Source organism: Sminthopsis crassicaudata, chromosome 2 (genome assembly GCF_048593235.1).
Source record: "Sminthopsis crassicaudata isolate SCR6 chromosome 2, ASM4859323v1, whole genome shotgun sequence".
NCBI lineage: Eukaryota > Metazoa > Chordata > Mammalia > Dasyuromorphia > Dasyuridae > Sminthopsis > Sminthopsis crassicaudata.
In genome coordinates, this window is record NC_133618.1 from 371,390,932 (window position 1) to 371,411,622 (window position 20,691).

A 20,691-nucleotide genomic window follows, 5' to 3' on the forward strand; every position below is an offset into this window, starting at 1 on the left:
CTGTGTTTAAATATTTACTTTTTTTCTCTTCAGCCATTATATTGATAAAAGCTGCTCAACATCTGTGATTTTGTGTACTTTATTATTCAAATGTAGATCAGCAATAAGGGAATCTCTGGGAAAGGAGAAAAATAGAATTAAAATTTGTGATATTTTGCCAGAATGCAATTTTTGACTAGGAACCTCAGATAAGAAAGAGTTAGTGATTCATTTTTACCACTTCCCAGGATAGAGAGAATACATTTACCTGGATTTCTAAGGCAAATGAGTCAAAAATATGACTAAGACTAGCTAAACCAGTATGTTAACACTGAAGAGTCTCATTTTTAAAGGAAAATCTTTCCTCCAAAAGGGAAAGGACTAAGAAGACGGATAGAAAGTCACATCCAAAAGTAAAGAGTGGCCCAGACCACAAAAAGAGGGCAAGCAAGAATGATTGCCAATCCTGTCACCCTTTTGCACCACCAATGCAGCAAAAATGATTAAGCATATAGCTTATTATATGATATAAATAGCTATATTTAACATGTATACATATACACATAAATGGTTATAATATATATAAAATAGCTTTGTTTATAATTGTTATATATGTATATATATATATATATATATATATATATATATATATATAATATAGCTATAGTTTTAATAGCTATAAAAAGAATTAAAGGCCTTTTACAAGGATAAAAATGATGTCTGAAGAATAAATGATAGGTATGTGAACTCATTTCAATTGTCACAGGCATTACATTACCAGAAAAATGAGGATATTCAATTCATATTTCAAAAGCTAATCTCATAAATAGGCTGGTTACTCTCATCAATGACACATCACTGATTACATTCATCAATAATACATCATAGATGAGAAGAAAGATCCCAATTAAAAGATTCAATGAAGATTTTTCCTTTTCTGTTAAAAACTAATGACAACTTTTTTTTTTTCATTTTTAGCCATGCAAATAGCTATCCTCCATATTTTAATCAGTTTTTCCTAAAAAAAAAAAAAAAAAAAAAAAAAAAAAAAAGTTCCAGGAGCAAACAGAGTTTGATTGCATTGTGTGTGTGTGTGTGTGTGTGTGTGCGTGCATGATGCTTCATACTAAACATTCTGATTTAAAAAATAAAATGGGGACTAGGATATGCATCTATGTGCATAAAAGTTGAAAATGAAAAAATCATGTGTGCAAAGGTTAAACTGATAAGTTTTATCTCAAAAACATCTAATCCAAGAATATTTTTGTGGCTAGCCAGAAACATACCTCAACAAGACATGCATGCAGGTTTCACAGAATCGGTGACCACATTCTGTCTGCTTGGGATTACATAAAATGAGGTGACACTTTTCACACTTATATTTGTCTTCCACAGGCTTCACAAATTTTTCTTTATATCCCCCTTGTTCTGGGACATAAATCGATACTCCAGCACCACGATCAGGATTTGTCTTTTGTTGTACAGTTTGCAATGGAGCAGGGGGGTCCATCTTTTTACTGGAATCCATTTTAGAAGAGAAAAATTCTGTAGAAGAAAAAGAAAATTGTACAATGACTAATAGAAGTGTTAGCACAAACATAAGAAAGAGGAATCCTTTAAGATATATGATATCTAAATTCATGAGTTTGATAAATTCATTTTATAGATGACGACACCAAAGAACTTGGGACACTGCACCCTCCATGCTGGAAACAGAGCTCTACTTTAACAAAGAATTACAAGTCATTTTCCCAAGATTGGGAAAATGAGTAAACAACAGAAATAGATTCTGACCATAGAAAGTTATTATGGTGACATGAAAGATGAAAATAAACACAGAAGTAGTTAACAAAGTCAAAGTTTTTACATCCAAAGCCCCCAAGAAAAAATAAAAATTTATTTCAGGTCATGGAAGAGCTAAAAAGGAATTCTGAAAATCAAGTAAGAGAGGTAGAGAAAAATTGGGAGGAGAAATGAGAGTGATGCAAAGGAAGTTCAAAAAGCCAGTGAAGAGAAGAATGCCTTAAAAAAAAAAATCACAATTGGTCCATTGGAAAAGAAGGTACAAAATTGTTCACTGAGCAAATATTTCCTCAAAAATTAGAACAGAGCAAACAGAATCCAATGACTTTATGAGAAACCAAAAGAATGAAAAATTAGAAAACAATATGAAATATCTCATTGAGAAAGCAAGTGAAAATAGATCCAGGAGAGAAAAAATTTAAATTATTGAACTATCTGAAAGCCATGATCAAAAAAAGAAAAGAAACTCTTTCTCTTTGAGAAATTATTAAGGAAAATTGTCCTAATAGAGAAGTAGACAGTAAAATAAATTTCTATTTATCCACTTATTACCTGATATCTGAAAATTTCAAGATGAAAACTTCTAAGAATATTATAGCCAAATTTCAGAACTCTCAGGTCAAGGAGAAAACATTGCAAGCAACTATAAAGAAACAATTCAAGTATGGTAGAGTCACAGTCAGGATAACACAAGATTTAGCAGCTTCTACATTAAAGAATCAAAAGGTTTTGGAATATGATATTCTAGAGAGCAAAGGAGTTAGGATTACAACCAAGAATCATCTACCTAGCAAAACTGATTTTTATACTCCAGGTTAAAAAAAAGGCAGTCAATAAAATAGAGAATTTTCAAGCATTCATGATAAAAAGACCAGAGCTGAATAGAAAATCTGATTTTCAAATGCATGACTTGGGAGAAATATAAGGGCATAATTGGGAAAAGGAAATAATTAGGGTCTTAATAATGTTAATCTGTTTATATTTCTATAAGGGGGATTGTAAGGGTTAAAAAAAACTTCTAGGAGCAAGGAATTCGGTTTAAGGCATGTGGGAGGACCTGAGGGATGAGAGGTACCCAGGCACAGGCAAGTTCTACATGGAAGTGGGGCATAGCCCCAAGAGGCGGTGTCTAACCCTAGGTACCACATTTCCCTCCTTAGTACTCTTAAAGCCTAGCATGCCTCCCTCCCTCTTCTTGGGCCAATCCCGTTATGACCTGCGCATCCAGGTTCCTAGATGACCTCCCTTACCCCGGATCCTTAAGGAGTATACATATGTGCTACCTAAGAATAAAGCTTTTTTTCCCACTTCACCCCTACCTCCTCATAGTCTGTCTCTGTGGGATCCGGATTGGTGCCCAGATTGGTGCCTAGCCATGCCACCAATAGGTGGCAGTTAGAGTAGTAGCTCTAAAGGGAGCTACAAGATTAGAATAGCATTAAGGGATGCTATAGGTGATGACACTTGTAAGTCACAATAATTCTCTCAGAAGGACAAAAATGTAGACAAAGGGCATGGGTGTGAGTTGAATATGAAGGGATAATATCTAAAAAATAAAATTAAGGACTGAGAGAGAAATGGGCTGGGAGAAAGGCAAAGGGAGAGTTGAAATGGCATAAATTATCTGCCACAAAAGAAGTAAGAAAAAGCTTTTATAATAGAGGGGAAGGGGGGAAGGAGAGGAGGAGTGAGTGAGCCTTAATTTCATCAGAATTAGTTCAAAGAGGGAATAACCAATATACTCAATTGGGTATAGAAATTTATTTTATCCTTTAGAAAAACAGGAGGGGAAAAAAGAGTGGAGGGTAATAAAAGAGAGGATATATACAGAGGATTGGAAGAAGTCCATGGAATAGCTGAGATGGTTTATAAATACAGAAGCAGAAGAGGGCAAGTTGAGATTGAGGGGAAAGTCCAGTATGAGACTCATGAAGAAGAGTATGAAATTCAACTATAAAGGGAGATTAGAGTCAGATTGTGAAGGACTTTGCAGCCAAATTAGAGTTTGGATTTTATTTGGTAAAAGAACCATGGAAGCCTTTTGAGCAACACAGTCATGTGACCAAACCTGTGCATTATGAAGATTATTACTGAAGCTAGGAGGAAGAATAATTCAATCAACAAGCACTTCTGTGTCATGTGTTAAAGGACATGAAATAATCTTTGATTTCAAGTAGATTAGCACCTTATTAGTGGATATAATACACACATATATACAAGTATATACAATATATACCCAAAATAAATAATCTGGATTGCAATGGTCTTCAAATGCCAAACTGATGGACTGGATCCTGAAAGTAACAGAGAGCTGCTGGAGTTTATTGAGCAAGAGAATAAGGTGGCCAGATTTGTGCTTTAGGAGTGTCATTTTAAAACAATGTGAAAAACAGATTGGAAAAAGGAGAGACTTGAGGCAAGGAAATGAATTAGGAGTCTATTCTAATAGACTAGGTAAGAGGTAATGAAAGCTTGAATAAGGGTGATGATTATATAAGCAGAGAGAAGAGGATGGAAGTGAAAGATTTATAGTGGAAGAATAAGCAACTGATTAGATATGTAAGGAGAGGAGGGGGAAAAAGAGAGACAGAGACAGAGTCAGAGACAAAGAGAGAGAGACAAAGAAAGACCAAAAGAGTTAAAAACAGACAGACAGATAGTGACAGGCAGGGACAAATAAAGAGACAGAGAGAGGAAATGAGGCAGAAATAGCTTCAAGATTAAGACCTGAGGTGATAGGAAAGGGGGTGGTACCCTTATTAGAAATAGTATGGAATGTATTGGTCAATCTGCCATCTAGAGGAGGGGAGTGGGGGGAAGGAGGGGAAAATTGGAACAAAAGGCTTGGCAATTGTCAATGCTGTAAAATTACCCATGCATATATCTTGTAAATAAAAAACTATAATTAAAAAAATAAATAGTATGGAAATTAAAAGGAAGGGTAGGTTTATGTCAAGTTTGAGTTAACTATAAGACATCTACTTTGAAATGTCTTTTAAGATTTGGTAGGACAAAATTAGAACCCAGAAGAACTAGAACTAAATGTATATTTGTGGGCCATCCACACAGAGATTATAATTGAACTCATATGAGACTTCAGAAGTAAAATATAAGGATCAGGAGAAATCCCTGGGAAATGCAATCATGATGGTTTATGAGCAAAGGAGATTGAGAAGAAACTGCACAGTTGTATAATTTTCTTAGTTCAGCTGCATATGAGTGTGAAATATGTGGTGGGAGTTATCCAAAGTTACAGTTTTGCAACTCTGTGTATGGTGACAGGACAAAGAGGCAAGGAACTTGAGAACAGCAAGGTAATATAGTGAATATAGTGCTGGGTCTAAGTCAGAAAGATCTTAGTTCAAAACCAACTAGCTTTGTGATTTTACACAATCACTTTACTTCTATCTCAGTTTCCTCAACTGTAAAATGGAAAAAAAAAATTAATTCATGTCCTTCCTCCCCTGGGTTGTAGTGAGGATCAAATGAGATAATTTTTATAAAAGTGCTTAGCACAGGACCTGACAGATGCTTATTTCCTTCCACTCTTCTTCTCCTTCCTTCTTGCTTCTAATTCCTTCATCTTTCAAGGAGGCTTATGAACATGAGAGAAGGAAAAGATCAGAGGTTACCTTTCATTTAGTGTTGACATCTACTTTCAATCTGCTCTCAGAAGAACCTTTGGAGAAAGAGGATCAAGTTTACTGTAAGGGCTGATCAAAGGCCTCAGATCAGTTTTCCCCACCTTCTCTTCCCCTACTTCAGCAAAAGAAATCATTCTCACAAGTCACTAGGGGGAAATAAGTAGGTGTGGGTGCTTGAAGAAAAAAATCAGCATGCATGTTCACAAGGGTGAAAAGGTAAACTTGAAAAAGAAGGGAAAATGATGTGGAAAATCAATAGGTAATAGCTACCAAGATCTCAATTGGGTGAAATATTTGGATATAGTGAACTGCAGAAGAGGGATAGATGAATGACAGCAGCAGAAAAAGGATCTGGAAGAGGTGGTGGGAAGTAAGAAGTGTGCCAATTTTTCTTTAAGTTAAGAGGCATTGAGAGGTGGTGGGGAGTAAGAAGTGTGCCAATTTTTCCTTCATTAAGAGGAATGAAAAAATGTACAACCAGTACTGGAAAGAATGGCCAGAAAAGTATAGTCCTTTGAAGGAAGGAAGTTTAAGGCTATTTACAGCTGTTCAGAGTAAAACTATAACTGCAATGGGATTAAAAAGAAGAGATATTGTAGAAATAGACTCAAAGAAGGGTTGTCAATTGATTAACTGTAGGGTATAGAGAAAAGTAAAAAATGACTCATTTCAAGCCTGAATGACTTGCAGTCAGTCAATAAATATTTATTAACCACCTACTAAATACCAAGCACTATGTTAAATGCTGAGGATTTAAAAAAAAAAAAAAAAAAAAGGCAAAGGACAGTCTCTTCCCTTGAAGAGAACTTCTCACTCTAGTGAGGGGATTCTACAAGTTTAAAAAAAAATGTACAAATGCAGGAAAAATAGGAAATAATTAAAAGAGGGAAGTCATTGGAATTGAGTGGTTGGAAAAGGCTTCCTATAGAAAATGGAATTTTAATTAGGACTTAAGTCAGGGAAATAAAGAGGCAGAGATGAGCAGGAAGAGCATTCCAGGCATGAGGGGTAGCCTGAGAAAATGCTTGGAGCCAAAAGATGGCATAAGGTGTAAATTAAAGAAATAGTATAGTTAAAAGAATAAGCAGGTTTTTAGAGGAGATGAGTTCAGTTTCAGAGATGATAGCATAGACAGGAATGTTATGAGGAACTGAAGCAGAAATGAAGGAGAAAGTTCTTTCTTCTTCCCCCTTATCCTTGTTGTTTATTCTTTGTTCTCGAAAAGGACCATGAAATCAGGGAAGTGATGCCATGACATGCAAGTGAATTGGATTTAAGTGAGGGAGGATTGTGCAAAGTCACTTGCCTCATTTTCCCCTCCAGAGCCATCTCTGGGTCCAGTGGCCAGATATAGATCAGGACTACTGGAGATGGCTCTGGATGAAGAGAGAGACCTTATCCTCTTCAAGCTAGGGTCTTTAACAGGTTTCAATGTGACAGAGGCACATCCATTGAATAATTAAGGGTGTGTTGCAATTGAGGCAAAAAAATGGTCTCTTTCATCTAGCCCTAAATCAATCCAATAAATCAATCTGGGAAGGGAATAGCCTCAGGGTTTCTGGCCAAATAGAAATGATTGTTACTTACATTCACTCTGAGTCAATCAAGACCCAAATAATAACCAACTGAGGCTTGGCCTGGGATCTATTGTTAGCCAATCAATGAGAGTCAGAATGATTTGGGTTTAAGGCATGGTCCTTTAAATGAATCTAGACAGTAAATCCCAAGATATCTTGACTTTATTTTTATAGCCCTACCAAGAGAATTATACTTTGAAAAGTCATCAACCTCATCCAAAAGGATATAAATCCATCCAATACATAGCTACCTAAATAGTGGGATTATTCAACATATTATACTGGATATATGGACTGCCAATTCATTTTAGTGTCTATAAGAGATTATGAGAAATAATGTAGAACACCATGAGAAGAAATAACTTTTGATTAGTCAGGCAAGTGTAGGGAAACCAGGGTATAAATAGAATAATACCACTTATTCAGAAATCACATAATGTAGCAGGTTTGTCTTTTAAAATTTATATTTCCCTGAAACTAATGTTCAAATCAATTTTCAGTCTCATAAACCACATTAAGAAATTCTTCATAACACTTTTGGCACAACATTTATGAAAACTGCCCAAGATGAGCAAGTAGGGATGACTTGCAATTTGTAGCACTGAAGATAATGCTGAAATTAATGAGATCACAGACCAAATATTTAAGTAAGCAGATAATGGCAGGATTGCAAGATAATGGCAAGGATTGTGGGATAAAAATCGGTTAATGTGAATAATAAAAATGGTCTATGATGAGGTCCTCGGTCACTAGATGGGATTGGCAGAGAAAGCCTAAAGTACTAATAAGATTACTCCACAAGCAAGGAAGGCACTGCTAGGGATCAACTCAACCTTATTGTCCTACCCTTTGTAAAGATCTTACAGTATCCAATCAGATGTCAAACCCCTGAGGTTAAATTTCCTCTATAAATCTGCCTATGATCCATGCCATCTTTCCTGAATGCCTTTTGGTTTAACTCACCACTACATTCTATTTTATAGTGTCTTTCTCTTTCCCCCTCCCCCATGTCTCACCTTATCTTTCTTCCCATCTCTCCACCATGATTCATGGTATCTTTTTCCTTCTTATAGCTAACTAACTCTTTTAGGGAGCTAAATTCTTTTTACGATTTAGTTTGCCAGAATATGGCATACTCCTACCTCATGGTTTATTCCCTTTTCCTGGTTAATTGTAAGTTCTACTGGGGACCTGGTCTGTTCCATTGTTAATTGTTACAACCACTTTCCTTGTTAAGTATATGATCTCCCAAATGTATTTCATATTTATCATTCTTGGTGTCTGTTGCATTTCTTCATTTTGTCTGTAACCTCTTCTCATAAATAAACCTAAATTTTGCCAAAAAGAAAGGCCATGGTGAATTTGTCACATGACCAAACCCCAACAGTTGATGCTTACATCAACTCATCATTTGATGTTGAACCTCAAACACATCAATTTAGATGCAAACCATATATTGTAAGAAGAGGTAAAACAATGTACACGTACACACACATCTATACACCACTGTTAGAGATGAAATAGTGGCTAAGGTCTCTAGCAGGGGAGAACTAATAAATTCATTAATTAGAAGTCTTATTTGTACTTAATTAATTTAAGACAGACCTAAGGTTATTAAGAAAAAATAATAACTGACCCTATGTCCCTGCTTAAAAATTAAAGATGTAAAATTCACACACTGTAGAAATTCAAAAAAAGTATTTAATTATGAACATGTTGATTGGCACTAATGACCAATAAAGGTAGAAAAATTTATTATAATCAAATAATTAGAGTTGGAAATACATATAAATAGCTTTGCATTAACAAATGTGTAAATCGTTCATTCCTACTACAAGCTAAGTGGATCACACATTCTGTTGAGATTTGAGGGGTCTTCTAGTCTAATTTCCAACAAGCCCTATGAAGAAATAATCCCTGAAAAAAATCAATTAATAAGTATTTGTTTAATAGCTATTATGTAATAGGTGTATATATATATATATATATATATATATATATATATATATATATTGGAGATAGCAAGACAAAACTGAATCAGGTCCTACCCTCAAGGAACTTGCCTTAGAGACAATATGAATGTAAATACATAAAAGGGTTTTTTGTTTTGTTTTGTTTTGTTTTTTGGTGGGGGGAATCAGGAAAGGATTCCTATGGTAGATGTCACTTGAATAGAAAGAAAACAAGGGTTTTAATTGATGCAAGTGAGGAATGCATTCCAGGCATGGCAAACAGTCACTACAAAGTTGCAGGGATAGAAAATAACTGTAAGGTGCAGGAAGAAGGTCAATTTGGCTGGATTGTAATGTATGGGAAGGAGAATAACATATAAATCTAGAAATGTGGGTTGGAATCAGACTCTGAAACACTTTGAAAACTATAAAGAGAAACTTCTACTTGAGACTACAAATAATAATAAGCCACTGCAGTTTACTGAGCATCGGAATGACACAGTTATAGCTGCTTTTTCAGAAAATCCCTTTGGCAGCTGTGTAGAGGGTGAATGTAGAGGGAGAGTTCTGTGATCAGGAAAACAATTAGGAAGCTATTGGAGGCAAAGTCATAAGGGCCTAAACTAAGGTGTGCACAGAAGAGTGAATAAATGTGGGGCTTGTGTTGATAGAAGCTTCTTTGCTAAGGAGTTTAGTCCCTAGCTCATAGTATTCCTTTCTATTCCGGCTCCTATCCTTATACTAGACAACTTCCATATATATACTGATGCTCCCTCAAATACCTTCACCTCCGGATTCCTCAATTTGTTCAATTCCCATGACCTATTTCTGTATTCTACTTCAACTAGGATCATAGAGTATGTCTTACCATCACTCACAAGTGCTTTACTTCAACAACCAAAAAAGATCTAAAATCTCTTTATTATATACCATAACCTCCTATTGTTCCATGTCTTCCTATCCATCATCCCTACTAATTTATTCTTTATCCTCACCAGGACCTTCATCCCTTCTATCCTTATATAGTATTCCAGACTATCACTCTTAATCTATTTAAACTTTCTTCTCTTCCCAATGTCAGTCTCATAGTTAATTCAATTCTATAGTGTCTTCTACTCTCAAATTCCTTATTCCTCATCCTATCAATGTTTACACCTTGCCAAATCCCAATCATGGACTACTTTCACCATCTAACTTCTTTACTCTTCTCCAACTGCTAAACAAAGCTGAAAGAAATCATGCAACTGAATCAAATAGGTCCAGCTCGAAATTATGGTATCTAATTCCAAATGGGCCCTCACTACAACAAAACAGTCATTGTACTCCTCAGTAACTGCTTCTTTCCATAAAGGTTGTTCTAAATATCTTTTCCCCTGATTGATTTTCTTCCTATTCCCTCTTAGCTGAAGGCATACCTCATATTTTGCAAGAAAATTAAAACCATTTGCCATCAACTCCTCTATAATTCAAAATTCCTAATATCATTCCTCAATTTTAGTCCAATATGTAATGAAGAAGTGACCCTTCTCCTTAAATTACCAATGTATATACACATACTCCTTTTATCCCCTTCTAGCACAGTGCTTGGCACAGGGCAGACACTTAATAAATGGTTTTTGATAGATTCTCTCATGTAATCAGTATCACTATCACTACTCTCTAGTTTCCAATCTACTCAACTTTCTTCTCTGCTTCCTACATATGCTTCCTCCTCCTCAAGATATTATTCTGTATCTCTTCCACTTTAGCAGCCAAATTACTTGAAAAAGCTGTTTAGTCTTATCCTTTCCATTTCTCTACTCTTAATTTCTTTTGAATCCTTTGCAAGATTATTTCCATCCTCATCAGTCAACCAAAACATTGTTCTCTCCAAAGTTACTAATGATAACCATTTAGATACCATTTAGCAATTGATTCTTAATGGCCAAACCTGAGGCTATTTCTTAAATCTTCATCCTTCTAGACTTCCCTTGCATTTGTTACTGTTGGCCATATTCTCCCTCTACAATAGTTCTATTTACTGAATTTTCATGATGATGCCCTCTCTCAGTTCTCCTGACTTTTTTTTTTTCCCTCAGTCTACTTTGCTGGTTCATCATCTATCTCAAGATCCCTACCCATAGTTGTCCCAACAGGCTCTGTCCTAGACTCTATTATCTTCTCTCTGTGTAGATTATATCACTTGATGACCTCATCAGTTTCCATAAGCTTAATGATACAGATGACTCCCAAATCCACATATCTAGCTCTAATTTCAAATATAGGGCTGAACTTAGACTCAGGAGCACCTGAATTTTAATCCTACCCCAGACACTTACTAGCTGTCTAACTGTAGACAAGAAACCTAGCAACAATTGAGACAATAATTAAAAGTACAGGGTTGATATGAGGATCAAATGGTATAGTATATAGAAATGTTTTGCAAACCTCAAAGTACTATCTAAATACCAACTATTACTATCATTAATTATCCTTAATTCCTTACTCCGCATATACAGTTTTGTTCCAGAGTTCATCATTTCTAATGCTACAATATTTCTGGTGTCAATATGTTAAAAAGGTAGAAATAAGTCGATCAATACTTTCCTTGCTGTGTAAAGGAAGACTTCCTGGAATAAGAGAATGAGGAATTGTCTTAAGAGATTAAAACAATATAATCTAGCAAAGGTGATCAGAGGCACTGAATGACATTTCTTAGGGAAAGGAATGTTTAAAATGTTCTGGACTTGGGGAGTCGGGAGATACAGGTTCAGGGCCTAGTTCTGATACTTGCTAATTGTATTAGTAAAAGCAAATCACAACCTCCATGTGGTTTCTTCATCTTTAGAATAAGTATAACACAATTTATGCTAAACAGATTATTATGAAGAAAACATTTAATACAATGCTTAGCACATAGTAATAGTAAAGTTTAATAAATGCTTGATGGTTGATCATAAACCCCAAAATGTTATAGAAATATGAACTATTTTGCTAACATAATTTGATATTTCTCATTTCTACAAAAATAGACAAAGATTCATCTTAATATAATGTACTTGACTTCTTTATTTAAAATTTTAGTTAAAATTTTAACATATTCATTGTACCGTGCTTAGTAATCTATGCTTATTCAGAAAATATCATTTAATGAGAAAGACTTGCTAGATGATGAATAAAAAACTAGCCATTAATACAGATTTGTCTCAGTGCTGTGGAAAGAAACATGGTTTGGAAGTGAAGAGACCCAGGTTCCAGTACTGATCCTATCATGCTAGCTAACTGACCTTAGACATGTTATTATGTCCTTTTTATTGCCTTTGATTTTCTCATCTCTATAATGAGAAAGGAGGGACTGGATGAACTGTAAAGGCCCTTCAGGATCTAAAAGTTCTATGATTCCACCAGCTTGGTGTCAAGTTAATTAAAAGTAATGAATGATCCCTCAAATCACTTTTGGAAATAGGTAAGCCATAAATACCAATCTGGCTCCAGTCTACTTTTTTCAGGCTTACTGATGCTATTTGCTTTCATAAAAGACATTCTGCTTCCAGTCTCTGTGCCTTTGAAGAGGCTGTTCCTCATGCCTGGAATGCCCTCCTTTCCCCTTCTCTCATGAAGGCTATCTATTAATACAAGGAGGGGCTGCAGAGAGTGCTTATACTGATGAGATCATGGCCCATTTGTAGAAAGAAGCATTCATTATGTAAATGTGGCACCCTCATTCTTGCCAAGACAGTTAGGACACTGGAGATGGAGCTCTTTGACTTCAGCCAGAAGTCGTACCAGCTTCTGCCTCCTTGACTCCCCTGAGAAATTTGTGGAAGTGAGTTGATGGGACTCATAGACCTGCCCTGCCCTACCCCTCAGCCTAAAAGGAAGATGACTAAGTCTCCCAAGAGAACATGAGAACCAAGGAAGAATGTGCAGAAGAAAGCCAGGGAGTTGCCTCCAGCTGTGCCAAAAAATGAGGGGATACAAGAGCTATAGCTGAAGCTTGTGGAGCTGAACAAGCAGTAGAAGAGAGAGAGAGAGAGAGGGGCTGTAGGGAAGAGGTCACCAGTATCTAACCATGAAGGCAAGATGCATGTTCAGGCAGATGCTGCTTTGTAGAACATATCCAGGAGTGACACCTATCTTTCTCTTATTTCTTTCACCTCCTTTTCCTTCCTGGGAATGTATGTACCTATTTTCAAAACATCTCTATTTCTTATAATTTTATTTATATTCCTACTTACTTTGCCTTTTAAATCAGTTTGAATGATAAACATGGTTTATCCTATTTATTGCTAATCACTGCATTGCTAGTCTACATGTATCATTACATAAATGCAGCAAACAGAAAGACAATAAAGGAGTACTAAGGAGGAAAGAGAAACAGATTTTATAACTGTGATATATTTTGCCACAGAATTTTTCTGTTAAGGGATTCAGAAACATACAAAGAGAATTATTGTTTAACTTTTTATAGCCTCCCAGAGCAGAAAAAAGAAGATTTAATTTGGAATCTTTCTCTTTAGGTAACAAACATTTTGGCGGAGGAAGACTGGAATAGGAGGTGGGGCGTTGGCCACTTTCTCTCCATTATTTCCTGGCCCTATTTGAAAAGAAAATCACTCTTTCAGACTGGAAGAGCTGAGGGACAGTCAAGACAAAGGGAGGAGCCTAGGAATAGGTTGGGAGAAAAAACTTGATCCATACAAGCTATAGGGAGTGACAATTGTGCTTATCAGCAGAGTCAAGCAACATGACCATAATCAAGCAAGACAACCAAAGTAAACCAGGTACTATAAGAGCAAATAAAATACATCATTCTTTATCCCATATAGTCAAGAGTGAAAAGTTTCCATATTCAGTGAGAAATATATCTATTTTACTACCATGTCAGAAACAAATGATCTATTTTCTTCAGGTTCATTAATAGTCATATGAAGAATACAGCTAGAAAGTTCCCTACAACTTATTTGGCAAATATGGGATAGATACATGATCATCTCTGTAGATTAGCCACAAGAGAGTCTTTTCATAAGGCTCACATCTCCATAACAAGATCTCCCTTCACAATTTAGCACTCCTTATTCTTGAGTTCAGCTTTTAGGTGAGTTGAAATATTTAAGGGATGGGCAAGAAGGGGAAGGGGAAGAGGTTATGTAATAATTATGAGCATTTTAGGAATATTTCTTTTGAATAGCAATAGTACTTCATATATTGTATGGTAGCTGGTTGGGTATTCTGCTACCATTTAACTTACACATACACCCAATCCAACAAAACTGTGTTGTCTTGATGGTGGCTGAGTTCCAAGCTTCATTGCCTGGGAAGTGTATATTGCCTTTTAATGTTTTTAGAATACCTCATGGGTGATGTTGATGAAAAGAATCTGGCACACTTGAAGCCAAAATAGAAATTAATTCTCACCCAATCACAAAATCATTTCAAGAGGCAATATTCCACTCATATAAGAAAAGCAAATGAACAGATATCTGTCTCAAATAGACATATAAAATATATAATATGTCATAAAAATAATTTTCCAAGTATAGTTCAGTAAGTAATAAGAATGTCCAAAGCTTAAATAGAGGTCAATAATAAAACCAAATCCTTTGGCTGACTATAACAGAAGCTCTAATTTGTTCAAACAAAAGCAAACCCTAGAAATCCAAAAGTAGGATAGGTGAATACGTAAAAAGGAGAAAAGAAATTTTGTTTGAATTTTATCAAGACTCTTATAAATCTTCTTACTGATAAATTTGTATCTTTGCATTTACTATGTTAGTAAAGAAGATTGTAATATCTTAAAACTTTAAAAAGTTTAAGGTGATCTCAACAAACATTTATTTTCTATTTCTAATTTCTAGCTAAATTATGTTGAGATAAATTACAAAACCATTTCAATTTGACAAAGAAAGTAAGAAAATCACGTACAAAACATGAAACACCTAATAGATAATTAATTGATATCCCAAGAAAAAGATTTCCTTCTTTTATTTCAAGGCATATCTATTACTTTAGCTGTTTTATAGATCTATATAATATATCCCTGAACTTATTCTTTTTTTTTTTTAGATTGATAAAAGAGGTTTATTATGGGGCTTGGAAGTAAGATTAAAATCTAGTTAGAAAAGGTGTTAGGTAAAGAAAAGAGGGTACCAGCACCAGTGTTCCAGTCGGCAGAGATCCTTGGCATGCCAAGCGTAAGGCTGCCATGTTTGGGACCTCTGCCAAACTTATTCTTTTAACAGTTTATTAGCAAGTTGAGATACCACTACAAAAGTTCTACATCATGATAGAGAAATGAGCCTGGTTCTCTAAGGCTTTACCTACAGAATGGAAGTTCTACCTAGCTGAAGTGTTTAGAGTACAGTCCAGTGATAAGCTAAATTTACTAAAGACAGGTCTAGTTAAGTACAAATAAGTTTAGCACCTGAAAGCTGGCCAGATGGTGATGAATTGCCAAAGCAATACATAAAACAAAGGAAAATATAAAACATCTTCCAGTCCTATGCAGATTTTGTGTTTCTTTACTGACAAGCAAAATGGTAGAAAGGAGGCAAAGGGTGCTAAGAATCACAATATTCTGTTAACATTACTTGGCACTTTAAATATCAGATTCTTCTTCAATAATCAATGAGCTGACATACTATATTATTGCAGAAAATGACCAATATCAGTGATACCCTTGTTTTCAATAAAACTAGAAGAACCATATATTTGGAGCTAGAAGAGACCTTAGAAACTATTTAATATAACTATCTCATTTTACAGGTGAAAAAATTGAGGCTCAGAAAAGCTGCCTCATGTTAAATAAGGACTAAGAAGAAAAGCAAAGTTTCAAATCCATAAGAAAGTTCCAGCTAAATAGAAGAGCTCACAGGTTCTTCCTGGAAAAGGTAAGAAAAGAAATTGGCACACCAAAGCAACAAGAAATATAGTATTTTATTGGCCATTTAGTCATCTTATTCTGTAGTGCTCATGCTAAACTTCATATTTATATATCATGATTTATTTTTTCCGAAAGAAAGTTGGAAAGTATTGGACATGGCAAGCACCAAAAAAATGTTTTAAAAGGCTATACACTAAGATATCAATATGAGAAAGTAATCACATGGTTCAGGAGTTGTAGATGTCTTCTCTTATCAGTGTCTTTTAGGGTAAAAGCTAGGGGCAGCTGGGTAGTGCAATAGATAGAGCACCAGGATTTGGAGTCAGGGATATCCGAGTTCAAATCAAATCAGACACTTACTAGCTATATAACTCTGGGCAAGTCACTTAACCCTGTTTGCTTTAGGTTCCTCATCTGTAAAATGGACCAGAGAAGGAAATGACAAACCATTCTAGTGTCTTTGACAAGAAAACCTCAAATGGAGTCAAAAAGAGTTGGATATGAGTGAAACAACTTAATGACAACAAAAGTATAGTCTTAAATGATTTTATTGCTTGTCATGTCCAATATTTTCTCATAATGTCCTATATATATCTTTAAGGTATCCTGAACAAAAAAAAAAAAAAAAATATGAGGACAAGAAATCATCTTGAAATGATTTTCTATAATAGGTCCCATTTTCCTATTCACTTTATTGAGTATATATTATATTAAGAGTATATTTTTAAGAAGTATAAGTCTTGACACAATAGGCATTATAGGTTGACTGATTTTTAAAATCTACTCATACAATAAAAAGAGGGTTCTTCTAAATCTATGACCCTCCAACAAGATGTTTCCAATCATGTAGGATGATCATACAAGATTTCTTGAAAGGTATAATAAGAGATAATTTTGTTCAGTGATTCTGTTTGCATAGTAATAGTGTACAATCCAAATGGAAAAGGGATTTGTTATATATAGTGTTGTCTTCCAGATGCTTCTATTTGATATTAATATTGTGCTGACACAAGGCATTACAGAGATTCTTTAATAAGATCCACAGCCACTTAAAAGAAATTGGTTAACATGGGAATTGATATTTTTAAAAATGTTTTGTCCAAATAACCTAGATTTGTATGGTATGCAGGTAAGTGGACAACCCATTGAACTAGTTGAAACATCTATCTTAGACAATTATCTTTCTTCCTAATTTCCTGATTTGTAAAGGGCTAGAACTGAGCAAATGCGCTTGGATAATGGAGCACGAGACTAATTGCCAATTGGACAATTCTCTATTAAGATGTTTGAAGGATGACCCTCCCCAACTATTCGGTGCTGGCTGGATCGATGGGTGTGGACAAAGAATGGGAAGTGACATGAGTGGGTGGAGTAGGAGAAGGAAATTGAGGCATTCTCCTGGCAGTGGAGAGAGAGAAAGGAGTTGTGGAGATTGCTAGATCTAATTCCCTGACCACGACCGCAAAAGACCTTGAATAAAGACTTTTGCTTATCCTGACTCCAGCTGATTCTAAGAGATCCAGGGTCCCAACACTTATTACCATGGAGGGTACCATTATCTTCATAGTACCCTAAACTTACAACTTAGGTATCATCTTCGAATCTCATTCTCATTCCTTTACTCCCATTCAATACCTCATCAAGTTGTGTGGATTCTACTTTCTCTTTCTCTGAACATTTCCAGCATTCTCTCCTCTGATACTTTCTGATATACCCTAGCTCAGGAGTTCTTCCTCATAACTGGACCATGCAATAACCTTTTGGTTGATCCCTTGTCTCTGATCCCTCTGCACTCTAGTCCATCCTTGACTCAGCTGTCAAATTAATGTTCCTAAAGGGTAGATCTGATCTGAACATATCTCCCCTCTATTCAGTCAACTCTAGTGGCTCCCTATTGACTCCAGAATCAAATAAAAAATCCTCTATTTTTTCAATCCCCGACCTTTTGACCTCTCCAATCTCTGATTCTGTCCATCATTCTCTTTTCCTTGATACTTTCTTCTAGTTTCCATGACATTGCTTTGCCCTGATTCTCCTCCTATCTGTCTCCTTTGCTCACCAATCATAGGTCTCTTCCCAAGACTTTGTCCTGGGTCCTCTGCTCTTTTCTGTCTATAGCACATTTCTTAAGGACCTTAACAATTTCCATAGTTTCAATTCTTAGTTTTAAGCAATGATTCTAAGATCTACTAGTTAGCCCTAATCTTTTGAATGTCCTCCATTCTCTCAAGCCCAATTGCCCATTAGATATCTAGAACTAGAAGTTCTGTAGACATCTAAACTCAACAATTCCCAAGCTGAACTCATTGTCTTTTTCTCTTCCCCAGTTCTCCCCTTTTTCTAAATCCCCTCAGTAATTCAGGCTCACAATCTATCTGTCATCCTCCACTCATTCTTTCTCACTTCTTATATTCAAATCCTCTTGATTCTACCTTTTTAACACCTCTGCTATCTGCCCCTTCTTTCCTCAGACATTGCTATGTGGTACAATCCCTAATCACCTCACACCTGGTTGGTCTCCTTTCTTCAAATCATTCCTCTCTCCAGTCTGTTTTCCACTAAAGCTATCAAATTAATCTTCCTAAAGTAAAGATGAGACAATAATCTCCTCTTCTTTTCCCTTTCAATAAATTCCATTGACTCTCTGTTATTTCCAGATTAAAAAGAAAATCCTTGGTTTGTCTTTTTAAGTCATCTACAACACTATCCTTTTCTGCCTTTCCATTATCCTTATAACTTACTTTTGTTCATGTGTTCCATGACGTGACACTGGCAAACCATCCATCTCCACGCTATGGGCTGTCTTTCATTCCAACAATTCTTTCTTTCTTCATCTGTATCTTCTGGCTTCCCTGGCTTCTTTCAAGTCACAGCTAAAAGCTTTCTCAATCTCTCCTAATGCTAGTGGCCTTCCTTCTATTGATTATTTTCAATTATCCTGTTTATATCTTCTTTGTATATAATTGTTTGCATATTATAGCCCACATTACATTGTGAGCTCTTTGAGAACAGGAACATTGTTTTGCCTTTGTATTTTCAGTGCTTAGCATAGAGCCTGGCACAAAGTAGGTGCTTAACAAATGCTTCTTGATTTGGCATTACAGCAGTTCATTTAAAAACTCAATTAGGAAACAAAATACTTAAATAAGCCTATCTTAGAAAAAAGAAATTGAATAAGCCATCGTGAGTGCCCTATCAAAAAATCTCTAGGACCAGATGGATTCCCAATTCTACCAAACTTTAAAAAAAAAAAAAAAAAAAAAAAAAAAAAAAAAAAAAAAAAAACCAACAATTAATTTTAATAGTATATAGACTTTCAGGAAAAACAGGCAAAGAAAGAGTCCTACCAAATTTCTTTTATGACATAAATGTAGTTCTGATACCTGAATCAGGAAGAGCAAAGACAGAAAGAAAACCACAGACCAATTTCTCTAATAAATATTGATGCAATTTTTTTTTTTTGCTGAGGCAATTGGGGTTAAGTGACTTGCCCAGAGTCACACAGCTGGGAAGTGTTAAGTGTCTGAGACCAGATTTAAACTCAGGTCCTCCAGACTTCAGAGCAGGTGTTCTATCCACTGTGCCACCTAGCTGCCCCTGATGTAAAATTTTTAAATAAAATGCAAGCAAGGAGATTACAGGAATATATCACAAAGATCATACATTATGACCAGGTAGAATTTATATGAAGAATTCAGGGCTGGTTCAATGTTAAGAATTCTAACAGCCCATTATCACCCTTATTTTTCAATAATGTGTTAGAAATTCTAGCTATAGCAATAAGAAAAGACAAAAAATTGAAGGAATTAGAATAGGCAGATGATATGATTGTATACTTAGAGAACATAACCAAAAAACTATTTGAAACAATTAATAACCTTTGTATAGAAATCAGTATCTCTATATATTGCCAACAAAGTCCATCAGTAATAGATGGGAAAAGAACAATGGTAGACAATATAAAATACTTTGTGTACACCAATAAGAAAAAACTCTATATGAACATAATTATAAAACACTTTTCATAAAGATATTGCTCTAGAGTCTTGCTCTTATCAAGGATACCCCAAATGAGGTTACAAAAAGCTGGATATGAATGAAACAATTGAGCAAGTCATATATTTTTTGTTTGTTTTTTGGTGAGGCAATTGGGATTAAATGACTTGTTCAATGTCACAAAGCTAGGAAGTGTTAAGTGTCCGAAGTTGAATTTGAATTCAGGTCCTCCTGACTCCAGGGTCAGTGCTTTCTCCACTACTCCATCTAGTTGCTCCTGAATAAGTCATATGGGGGGAAAAGTTCTAAATCACTACTGATTAAAGAAATAAAAATTAAAACAACTCTGGGGTATGACCTCACACTTATTATAATTGGTTAACATGAAAGAAAAGGAGAATGATAAATGTTGGAGGGGATGTAGAAGAATTGGGATGCTAATGCACAGCTGGTGGAGTTGTGAACTGGTCCAACCATTCTGAAGAATAATTTGAAACTATGCTCAAAGATCTATAAAACTGTGCATAGCTTTAGATCTCGCAAAGGTCTACATCCCAATGAGATCAAAGAAAAAGGAACAAGATCTATATGTAGAAAAATATTTATGGCAATTCTTTTTGTAGTGGCAAAAATTGGAATGTGGAATGACTGAACAAGTGTTAGCATATTATTATGATGGAATATTATTTTGTTATAAGAAATGATGAACGAGATGGTTTCAGAAAAATATAAGAAGACTTATATCAACTGATGCAAAATGAAGTGAACAGAATAAGAATAATATCATACACACTAACAGCAATGTTGTATGATAATCAACTATGAAGACTGATCAATTCTGATCACTATTTTGATCAATAAAATGATCCAAGATAATT

The 20,691-nt window shown here is 35.2% G+C and overlaps 1 protein-coding gene across 4 annotated transcripts in view; it reads right to left on the reverse strand.

Annotated features, from left to right (window-relative positions):
* TRAF3 (TNF receptor associated factor 3) overlaps positions 1-20,691 on the reverse strand; it is a 150,743-nt gene that overhangs the window by 41,833 nt on the left and 88,219 nt on the right. For all 4 annotated transcript variants that reach the window (XM_074291203.1, XM_074291205.1, XM_074291204.1 and 1 more), the window contains one exon: positions 1,266-1,524. In XM_074291203.1, the coding sequence (XP_074147304.1) occupies positions 1,266-1,507 (242 nt within the window). In that variant the 5' untranslated portion in view covers positions 1,508-1,524. The remainder of the gene's footprint in view (positions 1-1,265; positions 1,525-20,691) is intronic.